At 41.7% G+C, this 16,279-nt stretch overlaps 1 protein-coding gene across 5 annotated transcripts in view; it reads left to right on the forward strand.

Annotated features, from left to right (window-relative positions):
* Window positions 1–16,279, forward strand: part of LOC134217961 (guanine nucleotide exchange factor DBS) — a 502,406-nt gene that overhangs the window by 466,682 nt on the left and 19,445 nt on the right. For all 5 annotated transcript variants that reach the window (XM_062696807.1, XM_062696808.1, XM_062696809.1 and 2 more), the window contains one exon: window positions 11,853–12,038. In XM_062696807.1, the coding sequence (XP_062552791.1) occupies window positions 11,853–12,038 (186 nt within the window). The remainder of the gene's footprint in view (window positions 1–11,852; window positions 12,039–16,279) is intronic.

Here is a 16,279-nt window from a genome sequence, read left to right on the forward strand (position 1 = left end):
AAAAACCGAATCGCAATCGAGTGGAAACACGAATTGCAGGATTTTTTGTATTCCTCTAATATTTCGAACAATTTAAGCAAAATAACAGCGATTTCAAACCATATTGTTCTTGGCCCTCTGCACACTTCATATTCAATTAAGCAAAAAAAATCATAAGTACTTGTCGCTCGCTTGCGATATCTTTCAGCTCTATTCTTATTTGCGTTCGATTGCTCACTTCTACTTTGACTTTGAGCTTAGTGCGTGTGTACTCACCGATAAAAGTCAATGAAAAATTCAACAATTTCCCGGTTGAAATCCAATGATTTTTTTATTGTTGAAATCTACATTTTGAACAATTTCTCGAGGACACTCCAAAAAATGTTGTTGAATTTCCGCATATTTTTTTCTATTAGTACAAGCACAGCCAGTATTGAAAAGCATCATGGAAATGTCGGTTGCATTTCTATGCATTTTCTTGCCAACATTAACATTTGCAGCATATCATAAATATGACACAAATATTAAAACAGCCTGGCCCGCCGTGCAGGCTTGAAATCGAAAGATAATTCGTAAGGCATCGGCGATCAGATTATTTAGTAATGAATAACATGATCAACGAAGAGTTTTGAATTCACGAAAGGAAGAAACCAGCAGCGTCGTCGATGGAGCTCAGCATTCGAAATCTAATAGTGAGGCCACCAGGCCCGAATTATAAAACGTAGACATCGGTTGATAAACACTTGCCGCTTCTGCGTAATCCCTGCTGATTTGTTGATTTTTTATTTTTTGATTTTTTAGAACAATTGTTCCATTCGGGGAATTGTTACATTCGGGGAAATTGCATTCGGGGAATTGGTTTTCGGGAAATTGTCGTACAATCATCTCCCGAACAAATTTGTATGGCAAAAGAAAATTTGGCTAAACTTTTTTCGGGAAAGATTCGGAACGACCTGATGTATCGAAACCTATTTTTTGTCTATTTCCGGTGGTAAATGTGGTAATTTGCTCCTAGCTGCTCCAAAGTTTCAATGTTAGTTTGTTTTGACTGTTTTTTCTGTTTCAATGTTAGAATGAGGACGCTGTTAATGCTTCAGGCCTTAAGGCTTGCGCTTCCAAAAGTACTCGAGTAGCATAGTATATGTTGGATAACAATTCTAACCTCAAAATGAATTTAACGTTCCAAAATTACTCTCTGGTGAAAAATTCGAGCAACATATTAGGTTTTGTCCGACATTTTTATGGGGGGCCGCCACTGTGCGCCGTTGAGGATCGTTCGGCCAAGTCGTTCAGCATAATCTGCATGTCAGAGCGTCGTTACTAGCTTATTAGCAGTAGAGCAATATCATCTGCCAAATCGAAGTCGTTTAGATTTTCCATAGTAATATGCTGCCAGAGTAACCAACGGTTTGGTACATGGTCAATCGCACTCACCATTATCTCGTCGATTACGATTAAGAACAGCAGCGGGGATATAATACATCCTTGCCTCACTCCTGCGACTACCCGGTTGGGGTCAGACACTCAGACAAAGCTCCGTTATGCAGGACTTTGCACGTAAAAGTTTTGTATTGCGCTTCGATGAGGCCGATGATTTTATTCGGAACTCCCTTGCGTCTAAGGGCGCCCCACAAATTTTCGTGGTTCAGACGATCAAAAGGTTTTTCGTAGTCAATGAATATCAGATAGAGGGACTCATGGAATTTGTTGAGTTGCTCCAGGATGATACGGAGGGTTATAATATGGTCCAAACATGATCTTCCAGGACGGAATCCTGCCTGCTGTCGTAGGAGAGTCTAATCTATTTTCTGCTGTATCCAACGCACAGGGACAACATGCCTCGCCAATTGTCGCACACAGCCAGATCCCCCTTTTTTGGGACCTTCACTAAGACGCCCTGCACCGGGTCAGCTTTGAGCATCTCTGCTGAAATGCGATCGACCTCGGGAGCTTTGTTGGATTTCATGCTTCGGATGGCTGCTTCAATCTCCTGTAATGATGGAACTTCGGAGTTAACGCGGGTAATGTGGCGGCTCATGCCGAGGCTCATGTCGGGCGTCGAAACTTGAAGATGTTGTTCGAAGTGCTCGAACCAACGTTTCAGCTGATCAGTTGGGTCGGTGAGTAACCGACCTGGCGCGTCTTTCACCGGCATCATCGGATTCATCCTTGCTCCACTCAGGCATCGTGAGATATCGATAAAAGCATTCTTGATGGCCGTCCACTGCTCTTCTACCGCTGCTGCCACCTTCCGAAACATCAAATGCCCGAGTTCCAAATTCTTCACAGCTGGATCTTCTAGTCGGCGTGTGTTGAATCGCCGTCCGAGTCTCTCCTCCCACCGCTGAATCCGAGCAATGCGTAATCGGATCTCGCCAATTAGAAGGTGATGGACATCAAGAAGGCTCCGTCTCCATTTTCGGCTGATGCAGATGTGTTCGATTTGATTTTCAGTTTGTTCATCACGAGAGACCCACGTGACTTTGTGCACTGGTCGATGGGGAAAGAGCGATCCTCCAATCACCATGTCGTTATTGCCACAGAATTCTGCCAACAGCTCACCGTTTTCACTCATTTCTCCAAGACCATGACGTCCCATGACACGCTCATAGTCCGTGTTGTCGGAGCCGATCTTCGCATTGAAGTCGCCCATGTAGATCTTGATGTCACCTTTCGAAACTTTATCCACGACGGCATTCAGTTCACTGTAGAAATTCTCCTTGTCCTGTAACTCGGCAACATCGGTCGGCGCATAACATTGGATTATCGTGAGGTTCCTTACCCGTGTTCTGAATCTAATTATTCTCTCATTAATTGGTTCTCACTTGATGAGCAATCCCTGTGTATGGGTGCTAAGTAGGAAACCAACTCCTCGATGCCGAGGAGCGTTGTGCCCTCGAATCCAGCTTTCCACGTTCGCCATTATGGTGGATGCTATAATTTTTTTGATATTAACTGCTTCCCGACACTGAAATGAATTTTTAGCCTTAGCAAACATCAATGTTTGCCGATACCACTAACAAGCAATGCCTTGTTTGTTTACCGTCAACAAGGAAAAATTTGGTGATCAATATCTTTCAAAAAATACTTTTTTTTCTAATACTACTAACATTATTATTTTTCTAGATCAGCGGTTCTCAACCTTTTTCTTGCGAGGTACCCCTTCGCACTTTCGAATTATTTGAGGTACCCCCTATGTTTTGCTGTAAATGAAAATAAGTGTAACTCATAAGATATATGGAAAATTGAATTGAAAATTAAAGAAATATATGACTTTCCATAAAGTTGTCTGAAATTTTCATTATTCCGAGTGTTGTGTCGATCATGCGATAGTCCCTTTTGAATTGAAGAGCACTGTGCTTGTGTATGCAGAATAAGCTGATATGTCAAAACAATCTCTATCTATATGAACAAAAGCGGTGAATGCATGGTGGAATTATTATAAGTTTTGCTTAGTTAAATATTACTATTTTCTCCTACTTTCCTATTCAAAGGTCAAGTGAACTATAATTGTTGACTAGTGAATTCGATGTTAATGCTAAAAGTACGTAAATTGGTAAAATGCTCATATCATCTTGTGTTCAATGGCCTAACCTATATTTGCTTATTAAATAGCTAGGAACTGCTGAAGATACTCTGTGTGAGATATATCTGTAGAGTCAAAGTTGTACAGAAAATCGTGAGTTTAATACCGAGTTATTTGAAATTAACATGCATAACTATATTGTATTATGAATTGTAGTGCATTCCTAAGATTGCCCGATAGAAATTACACCAACGTTGCCATAGATTAAGTTGAAGACCAATTTGTAAGTTTCCCCTTCAATACTTTGTTCAAATCTAACAATCAATAAATTTCAGTCGAGTTGCTCGTGAGACAACTACGGAAAGTTTTCACACCGAGCTTTTAAAGAGAGGCTTCGAGCCTCTTGAAGGTCGAGCCACTTAAAAGGAGACTTCTAAGCATCTTGAAATCACGGATCTAAGCCTGTTAAACGTAGGCTCACAAGCCCCTAGAATGGTTATATCCAAGCCTCTTGAAAAGAGATTTCTGAGCATCTCGAAAGAAGGCTTCCGGGCCTCTTGAAAGGAGGCTTCCGGGCCTCTTGAAAGGAGGCTTCCGGGCCTCTTGAAAGGAGGCTTCCGGGCCTCTTGAAAGGAGGCTTCCGGGCCTCTTGAAAGGAGGCTTCCGGGCCTCTTGAAAGGAGGCTTCCGGGCCTCTTGAAAGGAGGCTTCTGGGCCTCTTGAAAGGAGGCTTCCGGGCCTCTTGAAAGGAGGCTTCCGGGCCTCTTGAAAGGAGGCTTCCGGGCCTCTTGAAAGGAGGCTTCCGGGCCTCTTGAAAGGAGGCCCTCTGGCCTCTTGAAAGGAGGCTTCCGGGCCTCTTGAAAGGAGGCTTTCTAGCCTCTTGAAAGGAGGCTTCCGGGCCTCTTGAAAGGATGCTTCCGGGCCTCTTGAAAGGAGGCTTCTGGGCCTCTTGAAAGGATGCTTCCGGGCCTCTTGAAAGGAGGCTTCTGGGCCTCTTGAAAGGAGGCTTCCGGGCCTCTTGAAAGGAGGCCTGGGCCTCTTGAAAGGAGGCTTCCGGGCCTCTTGAAAGGAGGCTTGGGGCTCTTGAAAGGAGGCTTCCGGACCTCTTGAAAGGAGGCTTCCGGGCCTCTTGAAAGGAGGCTTCCGGGCCTCTTGAAAGGAGGCTTCCGGGCCTCTTGAAAGGAGGCTTCCGGGGCTCTTGAAAGGAGGCTGTCGGGCCTCTTGAAAGGAGGCCTGGGCCTCTTGAAAGGAGGCTTCCGGGCCTCTTGAAAGGAGGCTTCCGGCCTCTTGAAAGGAGGCTTGGCCTCTTGAAAGGAGGCTTCCGGGCCTCTTGAAAGGAGGCCTGGCCTCTTGAAAGGAGGCTTCTGGGCCTCTTGAAAGGAGGCTTCCGGGCCTCTTGAAAGGAGGCTTCCGGGCCTCTTGAAAGGAGGCCTGGGCCTCTTGAAAGGAGGCTTCTGGGCCTCTTGAAAGGAGGCTCTGGGCCTCTTGAAAGGAGGCTTCTGGCCTCTTGAAAGGAGGCTTCCGGGCCTCTTGAAAGGAGGCTTCGGGCCTCTTGAAAGGAGGCTTCCGGGCCTCTTGAAAGGAGGCTTCTGGGCCTCTTGAAAGGAGGCTTCTGGGCCTATTGAAAGGAGGCTTCCGGGCCTCTTGAAAGGAGGCTTCCGAGCCTTTTGAAAGCAAGCTTCCGGGCCTCTTGAAAGGAGGCTTCCTTGAAAGGAGGCTTCCGGGCCTCTTGAAAGGAGGCTTCTGGGCCTCTTGAAAGGAGGCTTCTGGGCCTCTCGAAAGAAGGCTTCCGGGCCTCTTGAAAGGAGGCTTCCGGACCTCTTGATAGAATGCTTCTGAGCCTCTTGAAAGGAGGCTTCCGGGCCTCTTGAAAGGAGGCTTCCGGGCCTCTTGAAAGGAGGCTTCCGGGCCTCTTGAAAGGAGGCTTCCGGGCCTCTTGAAAGGAGGCTTCCAGGCCTCTTGAAAGGAGGCTTCCAGGCCTCTTGAAAGGAGGCTTCCAGGCCTCTTGAAAGGAGGCTTCCAGGCCTCTTGAAAGGAGGCTTCCAGGCCTCTTGAAAGGAGGCTTCCGGGCTTCCGAGAAAGATGCTTCCAATCGTCTTGCAACGAAGCATCCGAACTTTTCAGAAAAAAAACCTTTATGTTTCTCAAATGGAGGCTTTCGAACGTGTAGACTCTATATTAGACCTCTTCATGTTTTCAAAAAGTATCAAAAATTCAATCGGTCAGCCCAGAATCACAATTCTTATGCTAAAAAAAGCCTCCTGTCAAATTTTCAGCTAATTCGGATAATATTTCGAGGTGGCTCAAGTCGATTTAGTGTTTTTGGGCTATTTTCAATTTTGAAAAAAATCCAACAAGAGATATAAACGCCGAAAACCATCGCAACAACCTCTATATGGAAGATTTTGGTGTGCTCTACAAGTCTTGTGAACATTGCGATTCGTTCCGTTCATGTTTTGACCATGTTAAAGTGATTTTTAAGCTTATAAGTGCATAAAAACACTGTTTCCACTAACAGTCGTTGTTCTACAAAATTCTTGAATTTATGACAAATCATTGCTAATTTATAATATTTATTTTCCTCTTTTTTCCTGGACATTTGAGTAATACAACTTCTAATGTTCGATTTAGCGTTAAATTCTTAAAAATCAGAAGCTGAACATTTGTCATAAATTTGCACGCTATGATTTCCTTAAACAAGTTATTCGAACAAAACATAAATCAAAACATATGATATTTGATTCTTACAACAAACGACTTCCAAATTAGGTCCATTTCACCATATGTCTGTATGCTTTTACCTCTTAGTGCGTCGTAGTAACAAGTGAAATTAAAGCTTCTTTGTTCGAACAACTTGTTTGACGAAATCCCAACGTGCAAATTTATGACAAATGTTCAGCTTCTGATTTTTAAGAATTTAACGGTAAATCGAACATTAGCAATTATAATACTCAAATGTCCAGGGAAAAAAGAGGAAAATAAATATAATAAATTAATAATGATTTGTCATAAATTCAAGAATTTTGTAGAACAACGACTTTAAGGGGGAAGAGTGTTTTTATGCACTTTAAAGCTTGAAAATCACTTTAACATGGCCAAAACGTGAACGGAACGAATCGCAATATTCACAAGAGTTGTAGAGCACACCAAAAACTTCCATATAGAGGTTGTTGCGATGGTTTTCGGCGTTTATATCTCTCGTTAGATTTTTTTCAAAATTGAAAATAGCCCAAAAACACTAAATCGACTTGAGCCACCTAAAAATTTTATCCGAATCAGCTGAAAATTTGGCAGGAGGCATATTTTAGCATAAGAATTGTGATTCTGGGCTGACCCATTGAATTTTTGATACTTTTTGAAAACATGAAGAGGTCTACTCTATATAGAAGCATATTCTTAACATATCATTTAACGTTTTGTTTCGATAAAGTAGATTACATAGAAGATTTTTTAAATTCGTTCAATCGTCGTCCTGTCCTTTTGATCTTTTGTCCCACAGCCCTGCATCCACTGTGCTGGTTGTGGAGGGCAGGATTCGATAGTCTCTGAATTACTGATCGCCATGCATATTATGTGCAAGACAAGATTCTGAAATTAAAAAAATTATAAATTTATCAAAACATTATCAATATGATTTGATTAAAATTGTGATACATCCGAGGTACCCCCTGGACCTGGCGAAGGTACCCCCAGGGGTACATGTACCCCAGGTTGAGAACCGCTGTTCTAGATATATAGATAACCTTATAACGCTATATTATGAGGCCCTCCCATTAATTGCTTGAACGAAATATCATACCCTCAGGAACGGCGAATGATGAATCTTTCCAGTGTTAAAATGGACGCTATTCAAGTTTCAAAACGATAAATACAACCACTTCCGTAGAATTTATTTGATCCACATCGAAAATCATTTGCTCTCCGTGACTTGACCAATAGCCGAAGCTCCGTAGATAAAGCTCTAACAATTTCATAAACACAGCAAAATATTCAAAAATTCTTATCCTATGTGCGCAATACATTTTTGAAGCATTAAAATACCCGCTCGTCCTTCTTAAAAGTCAAGATTTGTTAGTTAGTTTGTTTACTGTTAAAATTTGCCCTTTTCGTCCTCATTCTACAAAACCGTTTCGTTGCCTGATCAGAAATACCTGGCCTGGATTATTAAAACATTTCATTGCTAAAGATTAAATCTGGTTTTGAGCATATTTTTGATATCTTAATCATATACAGCTCTCGTGAGAGGCAACACCTATTATGTATCGGAAGGATACAGTTTTCAAATAAAGAAAAGACCTTTGTAATGGGAGAACTGGTGTCGTTCTTTCAATGCTTAAAAAAAATAAAATGCACACTTAGGATACAAATTTATAAAATATTTAGCTGTGTGGATGAAGTTTTGAGAGCTTTACCCAAGGATGTTATCGATCATTTAGTAATCTGCCTTCGATCATTTAGTATCATTTATTGTCAATAACTCATTCCTGAGGCTAAATTTCAAAATGTGTTGTATGGTAGACTTCTACTGCAAAGTTTATATACAACTCTGCCTAACAGTTCGTTGTTTGAAATTTACTAAGGGCTTAATAGCGGAGCTATATCGATAGTAGCAGTAACTTAGACTAAATGATTGCATATTTTGTTATCATTTAGTATGAGTATAGCAACTAGCACCGTAACTCCTTTAATAGTGGAATTCGAACATCGACCTGTGAGGAAGAGTTGTAGAAAAACCTTCACACTAAAAGTCCACCATACAATACATTTTGAAATTAGGCCTCTGGAATGAGTTATTGACAAACTACTAAATGATCGAACGCAGATTACTAAATGATCGATAACATCCTTGCTTTACCTACTAAGTCCCAGCTGTGGTTCAGTACTCCAAAATCTGGGTCTTTTTGAGGTCCATATTAATTCGGTTCAGCGTAATTTTTAAGCATTGACATCAAATAATCGCTCCAATTCCAGCATGACCGGCATGTTTTTTTTTAAATAACTAACTGTAATCTCTAGTCCTGGAAGTAAATATCATGTCATAAATACGAGCTAGCGGGAACTATTTGGATGTCCATTCTATAAATTTGTTGGCCTAATAAGTGGGGTATGTCGATAACTAGAACGAAAGAAAAGTTAGTAATAAAAATAGTATTTGTCGAAAGACATTCATCACCATTTTTTCCTTGTTGACGATAAACAATCAACGCATTGGCTTCTAATGGTAACGGCAAATATTAATGCAGTTAATGTCAAAAATTTTATAGCATCCGCCATTATGGCGAGCGTGAAAAGCTGGATACCGGTATATAACAATACCTGTCCCGATGGTAGTTTGTGTTCTCCAAAGTTTGGCCAACGCACTTCACTCAGTCGCAGGATTCCGAGCTTCATACGCCGTGCAATGCTGGCGAGTTGTGCCAGCTTACCTTGATGGGCTAACGTTAAAATATTTCATGTTCTTATTCGTGTCATTTGTTTCATGCCAAAAGTCGCCGCCGTTATATCAGTTCTCGATTTTTCTTGGTTGGTTTCTCGAACGGTTTGTTAAGTTTCGGGAGCAGTGGATTGTTGGCCTATGGTCCCTCAATATTCACCGGGATGGTGCTGCCATCTTAGATATAGCTTCCAGGGAAAAACATTCCGTACTCAGCCGCTGGATGCCAGAACAGACGCTGTTGGAGCCGCACCTCCTGTGTGAACAGACGCTCGATCAGTCGGGTCAAATTTGTCCCACCCAATACCAGGACTAGGCCAGTGCGCTTTGAGCGGCACACGGTCGCTTTGATAGGACCGGCTTGCAGATTCTTGTAGCTTTTTATACAAGTTCAACAGAGCCCACTGTCAAACGCCACCACATCCTATACAAGGTCGCATCCTCTCACTCTAACTGATGTCAGAAGGAAAACAGTAGCCAGGCTACACTATCAGCTAAGTACGCCACCCTCTAGCTGGCGGTCAGTTGTCATCGAAAGACCCGTGGAAGCTTCTCAGATGTCGTCTCACCATTTCGTAACCCTCCTGGATCATATGCCTAGGTTGATGCGCCATTACTCGCCCAAAATTTCCGAACCGTTTTTCTTTGAAATACACCTAATGGTGATGATGCCTTTCTCGTTCGTTCAAAATGGTTGAGAAGCACATAATCTAAAATACCATTAATAGGTAAACACATTTCTTTATACTAATTGTAAAATTTCCTGCGAACGCAACTTAATTCAAGCAAGTCGGATGAGCATAAGTGCCAAAACAGTGATGAAACAATAGGACAGGATTATCCGTCGAATGCAACTTGTCGTAAGCAAATCGGTTAAGGTTAAGTGGCCGAGAAATGAGTGAGGTTTCTGCGAAAAAAAATATGTATTTTTGCTATAACTTCCTTGTGCAACATGTGAAAGATTTAGTTCAAAAAATCTATTGGATACTAACCACTTCCTTCGGTGGAGTTTGATCCCACGAAACCAGTACGCTAGACAAGTGCTTTCCCTAGCTGAGAAGGCTACTGATGAGATCAAATTTCCAACACCACGCTCATAGCCGAACCCTCACAATCTATCCAATCAACCAACTCTTTCATACGCATAGTTTGTGCAATGCCAACCGAGTAGGGTAAATAATTTAGTTATATCTGGAATCCACACACAGGTTCATCAGCAATTGCGCTCAATGAAGCTCGATTATATGCAGTAAATGTGAGTGTTACAAATATGCGATTATAGGCAGTCTAGTACTCAACTACATCAGGTTTCCATATAGGGAAGACACAGTTCTTAAAATTGTATTGTTCAATGTTCAATGTTATTGTTCAATTGTGCAATATGTTCTTCGATCCCTCGCATCTCAAGTTCTTTTTCATTCGCCTAAATATTCTTTATCATACTGGTAACAACTTGCTTCATAAAGACCATAGCGTTATGCGTTACGTAGGTAGTTCTACTTTTACTTCATTCTTTGTAGAACCAAATAAAGTCTTAAATTGGTGGATTCTGCTGGAGATTACAAAATAAAGCAAATTTATGACAAAATTATATGATATATGACAATAGGCTTGAATATACATACATGAATGTCATACATGTTAGGAATATTAATCAGAAAAATATTTAAAGCTCTTTTAGTGGAATGTATTCAACCGTCTAAGACGAGTTAAGTACTCTCCATTTATTTCCACCAATTATTTTCGATATCTTTTCAGATACGTATTTCGACCACAACTGTGTGGTCGTCTTCAGTGTCTCGTACTTGACTAAGATATCGAAAATAATTGGTGGAATTAAATGGAGAGTACTTAACTCGTCTTAGACGGTTGAGGAATACATATTAATGTTTTTATACTAACATTCTGTTATTCCAATTCGACCAATAATGAAACAAAGCTGCTGAACAATGTGTGTTTACCGAATTGTCATGGATAATAATTGAATTAATCGCAATGACCGCTCTGAATCTTGTCTGTCGGTGATCGAAACCAAAACCGCAACCGCACGAAATCACAATCGCGGAAATGCTTCTGTAAATGAATAGAAGGAAAACCGCGCAAATGGCAATACCGGAAAACGTAGATAAAATTATGGCAACACAAAAGGCGTAAACCAAAATCGAAAGATCATGCTATGGTGCATATAATACAAAGTAGGTATGATCGTAAAAAATCAAACAAGATCAAGATTGACGTGACTTGCAACCAATTTGTTCTCCTCCATATTATCCATCAAATTAATTGGAATGGCAAACTGAAGGTCTGTAACAGGTGTTGTACTCTGAAAGCAGATTACTTCATTGTACAAATAAGTCAAGAACGTCCAGCTTGCTTTCAATCGACGACGTAACCAACCGGTGCATACCTAACTTAGAAAATTATACAATAAGATTCGTCTCACAAGCATGTGAATTCCAGCCAACCCCCGTGGTTTCTGCTCCTCAATTCAAGAGCCAAGAAATAAAATTCGACATCAACCCAGTGAAACATCGCCAAGCAATTTCGTCTCTCGCTGGGCTAAGTACCATACCAATCATTTAATCGCCTTCTCGCCACTAGAATTGAGCTTCCAGCTGTGAACGCATCATATTTTACTCATAGCAAACAACCAAGGTGAAATTACTGAACATGCGGTGTGGATGCCAATCAATTCCATTAATAATAATCAAGATCGAAGATTGCACCTTTAAAAAAAGATACGATCGTTCATACTCGAAATGCTGAAGTAGCCATAGAAAGTTTATGACTGCCAATTACCTGACACCATGGTACGAACGATCGGATCTGCTCCTAGCCTCCTAGCTTTTATGAATCAAGTTGAACCCGAACGAGGCACTTATTTAACCTTCATTTTTTTTGCGTTTTTTTTCAGGGTTACCGAGATGAGATGCTGTCGGAGGAGATGAGCTCACTGGTGCCACCGGGACTGCAGGGCAAGGCGGACATCCTGTTCGGGAACCTGCACGAGCTGTACACCTTCCACAACGACATTTTCCTCAAGGATCTGGAGAACTGCATATCCACTACCGAACTAGTCGCATTGTGCTTCGTGCAGAGGGTAAGTTGGGCATCAAACCCTTTTCGCTATGAATCCTATGAAATGAAGTATAAAAGAGAAGAGATATTGGATGCCTAGTCTAATATACACTTATACACAGCCGGTTCGTGAATGAATCCAGGAAAGTGATAGATTCGACTATATCTATTACTTTTCTTGTGATTATTTATGTTTGAAGCACCAGGCCAGGCCTACTGTGCAGCGTTGTTGAAAATACCTGTGAAAATCAATTTCTTGACTTGATTTCAGAATTAAACCATAGAACGGGGACATATCGTACCAACCGCTCCGAACACATTATCATGTGATGGATGTTGATCCGTTGGGAGTGACTCAACGTCTTGTGAAGGGACACAGTTTTAATCTAGTGCCATGGCTTATACTCTGATGTACAAGTACCCCGTACACTGTGTCAAAACATTGTCCGTACAGCATAATAAAACATTTAAAAATACAAAACACCTTACACAGTTGTTGAACTATTGTTTTTTTTTTTCGACGTTTGTTTAGGCCAGGCATTGCAAACCATCCCATCATTCGATCTTTTGAGCAAAGATTCTGACGAAATAATGGGATATCGATCTTAGCTATCTATCCGCTCAGTAAACAAAGAGCAATGTTCGTCATGGAGAAACATTTTTTCACAGCTTTTTTTGTAGCAACACCTTCGCAACGCGAACAAACCCCGAATCGCGCTAGCTATCCGGATCATCATCGAAAGCTCAAATGATAATATCTTTCCAGAGTGCTCTTCGATTAGGGATAATATCTTTGCACAAGCAAAGATAATATCCTGTGCTCAGATGATATTGCAATGCCTGCTTTAGGCTCTTCTGGTTTGCCAGTGCTCGAAATATCAAAAAGTACGTCGTCGGTACAGTATACGATACATAACATTCAAAAATCCGTAAATCGTAAATCGGCCGTAAATCGAAAATATCTGACCATCACCATTCTTACAATTCTTTCGGGCAATTGGGCATATTCCTAAGGATAGTGCCCTTGAAGTGTGCGAACGCAAAGGTCAGTCCTCAAATCATCCGGAAAGTTTTCGAATCCCGAGCAGCGCGAATGTTACTCATAGATCAGTAACTCATATGTGACCAGAATAAGTCACAATTAATTCGCTTGATTTGTGCTGCTTGGGATGCCATAGTAGTTGAAGGATGCCATGATCGCAATTCGCGGAAGAATAGGAACTGTCCATAAACCATAGACTAAAATTTCACATTTTCAAACCCTCTCCCTCCTAGTAGAGTATCGTAGAATTATCGTAGAATATGGATATGATTAAGTGACTGGAATATTAGAGTGATTCAAATTTTAACTTTTTTGCTTCCCTATGCCTAAAGTAGACAATTAACTTTGTTCCAGCTTTTCATATTGAACGTGGCTCATTAAAACGAAGGTGGCTGCCTTCGATTTTCCCCCAATATCTACGAACATAAAATGTAGACAATTTCAGTCAGAATATACATAACTATTTTTTTTTTAATCTTTCGTTTATTTTGGAGGCTCAATTGCCGTGAAGCGTTACGGAGCCGAAATCAAGTTTAACAATTCATTTCTCAAATCTTATACATAATGTTAGTTTTGGGGAACCGAAAGACTCGCGGTTTGGTCGAGGTTAGGGAATACAATAATATAGTAGGAAAGGAAGGGAATTTAGGGTGCTTAAGTAATTACGATGCGGATGTTCACATAGTTGACATTCTTGGCGATGTTTCACATCTGTAACGGGACAAACATTTTTTTGGGAGACAACAATGAGAGGAAGACATACGAAAGGGGTTAACGACAGACATTGAAATGGACAAAGAGAGGAAGACATTCGGTATGGGGTACGACAGTGAAGGGATGTGCAGACTAAGATCACAATCTTACATCAGCAACTTTCACAAATTGGTGGACGAGGGACATGTATTCGAGATCAAGGCCCGCCAACACTTCTCTAATAGGCTTTGGTTGTTTTCCTCGGACCCTCGCCGCAAACACAGAGATTGCTTTCCGAGAGCCCCACTCTGAAAAGATGTGCGTTTAAAGTGTAGTGATTGGACATTAGACGACACATGGTTCGAATGAAGTCTCGTCCTATATTCAATTTTTTGAACCATGGACGCTTCGACACCTGCGGGCGAATTGAATACAGTCATCTACCCAGCTCCCCATTTGTCCATTTCTGCTGCCAGCTGATCAAGGTTTCCTGACGAACTAATGAGAAAAATTCATCGAAGGTGATTTGCCGATCGTAAATATCACCTTCCACAGCGCCCACCTTAGCCAAAGAGTCCGCTTTCTCATTTCCCGGGATCGAGCAATGAGAAGGGACCCAAGCCATGGTGATTGTGAATGACCGTTTCGATAGAGCACTCAAAGCTTTCCTTATCCCCTTTAGGAGATACGCTGAGTGCTTCACCGGTTTCATTGACCGAACAGCCTCCAATGAACTTAGACTGTCGGTGAAGATGAAAAAGTGGTCAGGAGGTAGGGATGCGATTTGCTCGAGTGAATAGTGTATGGCTGCTAGCTCAGCAGTATACACGGAACTAGGCTCTTTCAGCTTAAAGTAGGCGCTATGAAAAACGTTAAAAACACCGAAACCAGTGGAGTCATCCATTTTTGACCCGTCTGTGAAAAAGCTTCTTCTCTTCGCTGGCGTGTCCTTATTTGCTTGCAAATAATGGAGGTGGGCACGAAGAAATTCTGGTATTCCATGAACCTTCTGCTTCATGGACGGATAAAAAGTAACAGAGGAACTGTAAGAGTCCAAGAAGTTAGCACGATTGATGTCAACCGAAGATGGGCTTACCTCCAGCGTCATATACCAGTGGTAAATACTCATGAATCGAGATTGAGGGTTTTGTTCGAGCAGCTTCTCGAAGTTGTCAATGACCAATGGATTAAGAACCTCACAGCGGATGAGGAACCGGAGCGATAATTCCGCGAAACGATCTGTCAGAGGCAGTACTCCCGCAAGTACTTCCAGACTCATCGTATGAGTCGAATTCATACAACCCAACGCGATACGGAGACAGCGGTACTGAATCCGTTGAAGCTTCAGCATGTGAGTTTTCGCCGCGGACTGGAAGCAGAAGCTACCGTATTCGAGAACCGACAGAATGGTTGTTCGGTACAACGTGATAAGATCTTCGGGATGCGCTCCCCACCAAGTTCCCGTTATCGTTCGCATGAAGTGGATTCTTTTCTGACATTTTTGTGTCAGATACACAATGTTCCTCCCAAAGGTACATTTAGAGTCGAACCAGACCCCGAGGTATTTAGAAGACATCTTCTTCTTCTTCTTCTTATTGGCATTACCTCCCCACGCTGGGACAGAGCCGCCTCGCAGCTTAGTGTTTATTAAGCACTTCCACAGTTATTAACTGCGAGGTTTCTAAGCCAAGGTTACCATTTCTGCATTCGTATATCATGAGGCTAACACGATGATACTTTTATGCCCAGAGAAGTCGAGACAATTTCCAACCCAAAAATTGCCTAGACCGGCACCGGGAATCGAACCCAGCCACCCTCAGCATGGTCTTGCTTTGTAGCTGCGCGTCTTACCGCACGGCTAAGGAGGGCCCCATTTAGAAGACATGCTATGAGTGATTACCTTACCCATCAGTAGGAGCGGAAACTTTGCCGGCTTATGTTTTTTTGAAAAGACAACCATCTCAGTTTTCTCCGGAGAAAATGCGATACCCACACAGATAGAAAAATCCACTAAAATTTACGCTAAAAATCATGCACATAAATGGAACGCCATTATTAGCGTAATTCCACACGTGATATAGCCTAAATATATACAATATTTGACGTGAATCGTCGATATTGCATACAAGTTGTAAGCAATATTGTTAGGAAGATGATCATTTCAGAGTAGAGTAGCGTAAATTTCCGCATATCAAGTTTTACGCGCTTTTTATTTTTCTTATTTTTTTTCTGTGCAGCTTTAAAGCCCAAGTAGACAAATTGTCCAGAGTATCTTGCAACGGTCCTTGCAGATCAACTGCGGTTGGCCCCGAAACGGATACAACACAATCATCTGCAAGCTGTCTTAACGAGCAATTTGGCATGAGACATTCATCAATGTCTCTGACGTAAAAATTGTAAAGAAGAGGACTTAAACATGAGCCCTGAGGGAGGCCCATGTAGCTAATTCGTGAAGTTGCCGAGTCACCATGAGAAAAACTCATACGCTTCTCTGACAACAAATTGTACAAATAGTTGTTCGAAATTGG

The sequence above is a fragment of the Armigeres subalbatus genome, chromosome 2, assembly GCF_024139115.2.
Source record: "Armigeres subalbatus isolate Guangzhou_Male chromosome 2, GZ_Asu_2, whole genome shotgun sequence".
NCBI classification, from domain to species: domain Eukaryota; kingdom Metazoa; phylum Arthropoda; class Insecta; order Diptera; family Culicidae; genus Armigeres; species Armigeres subalbatus.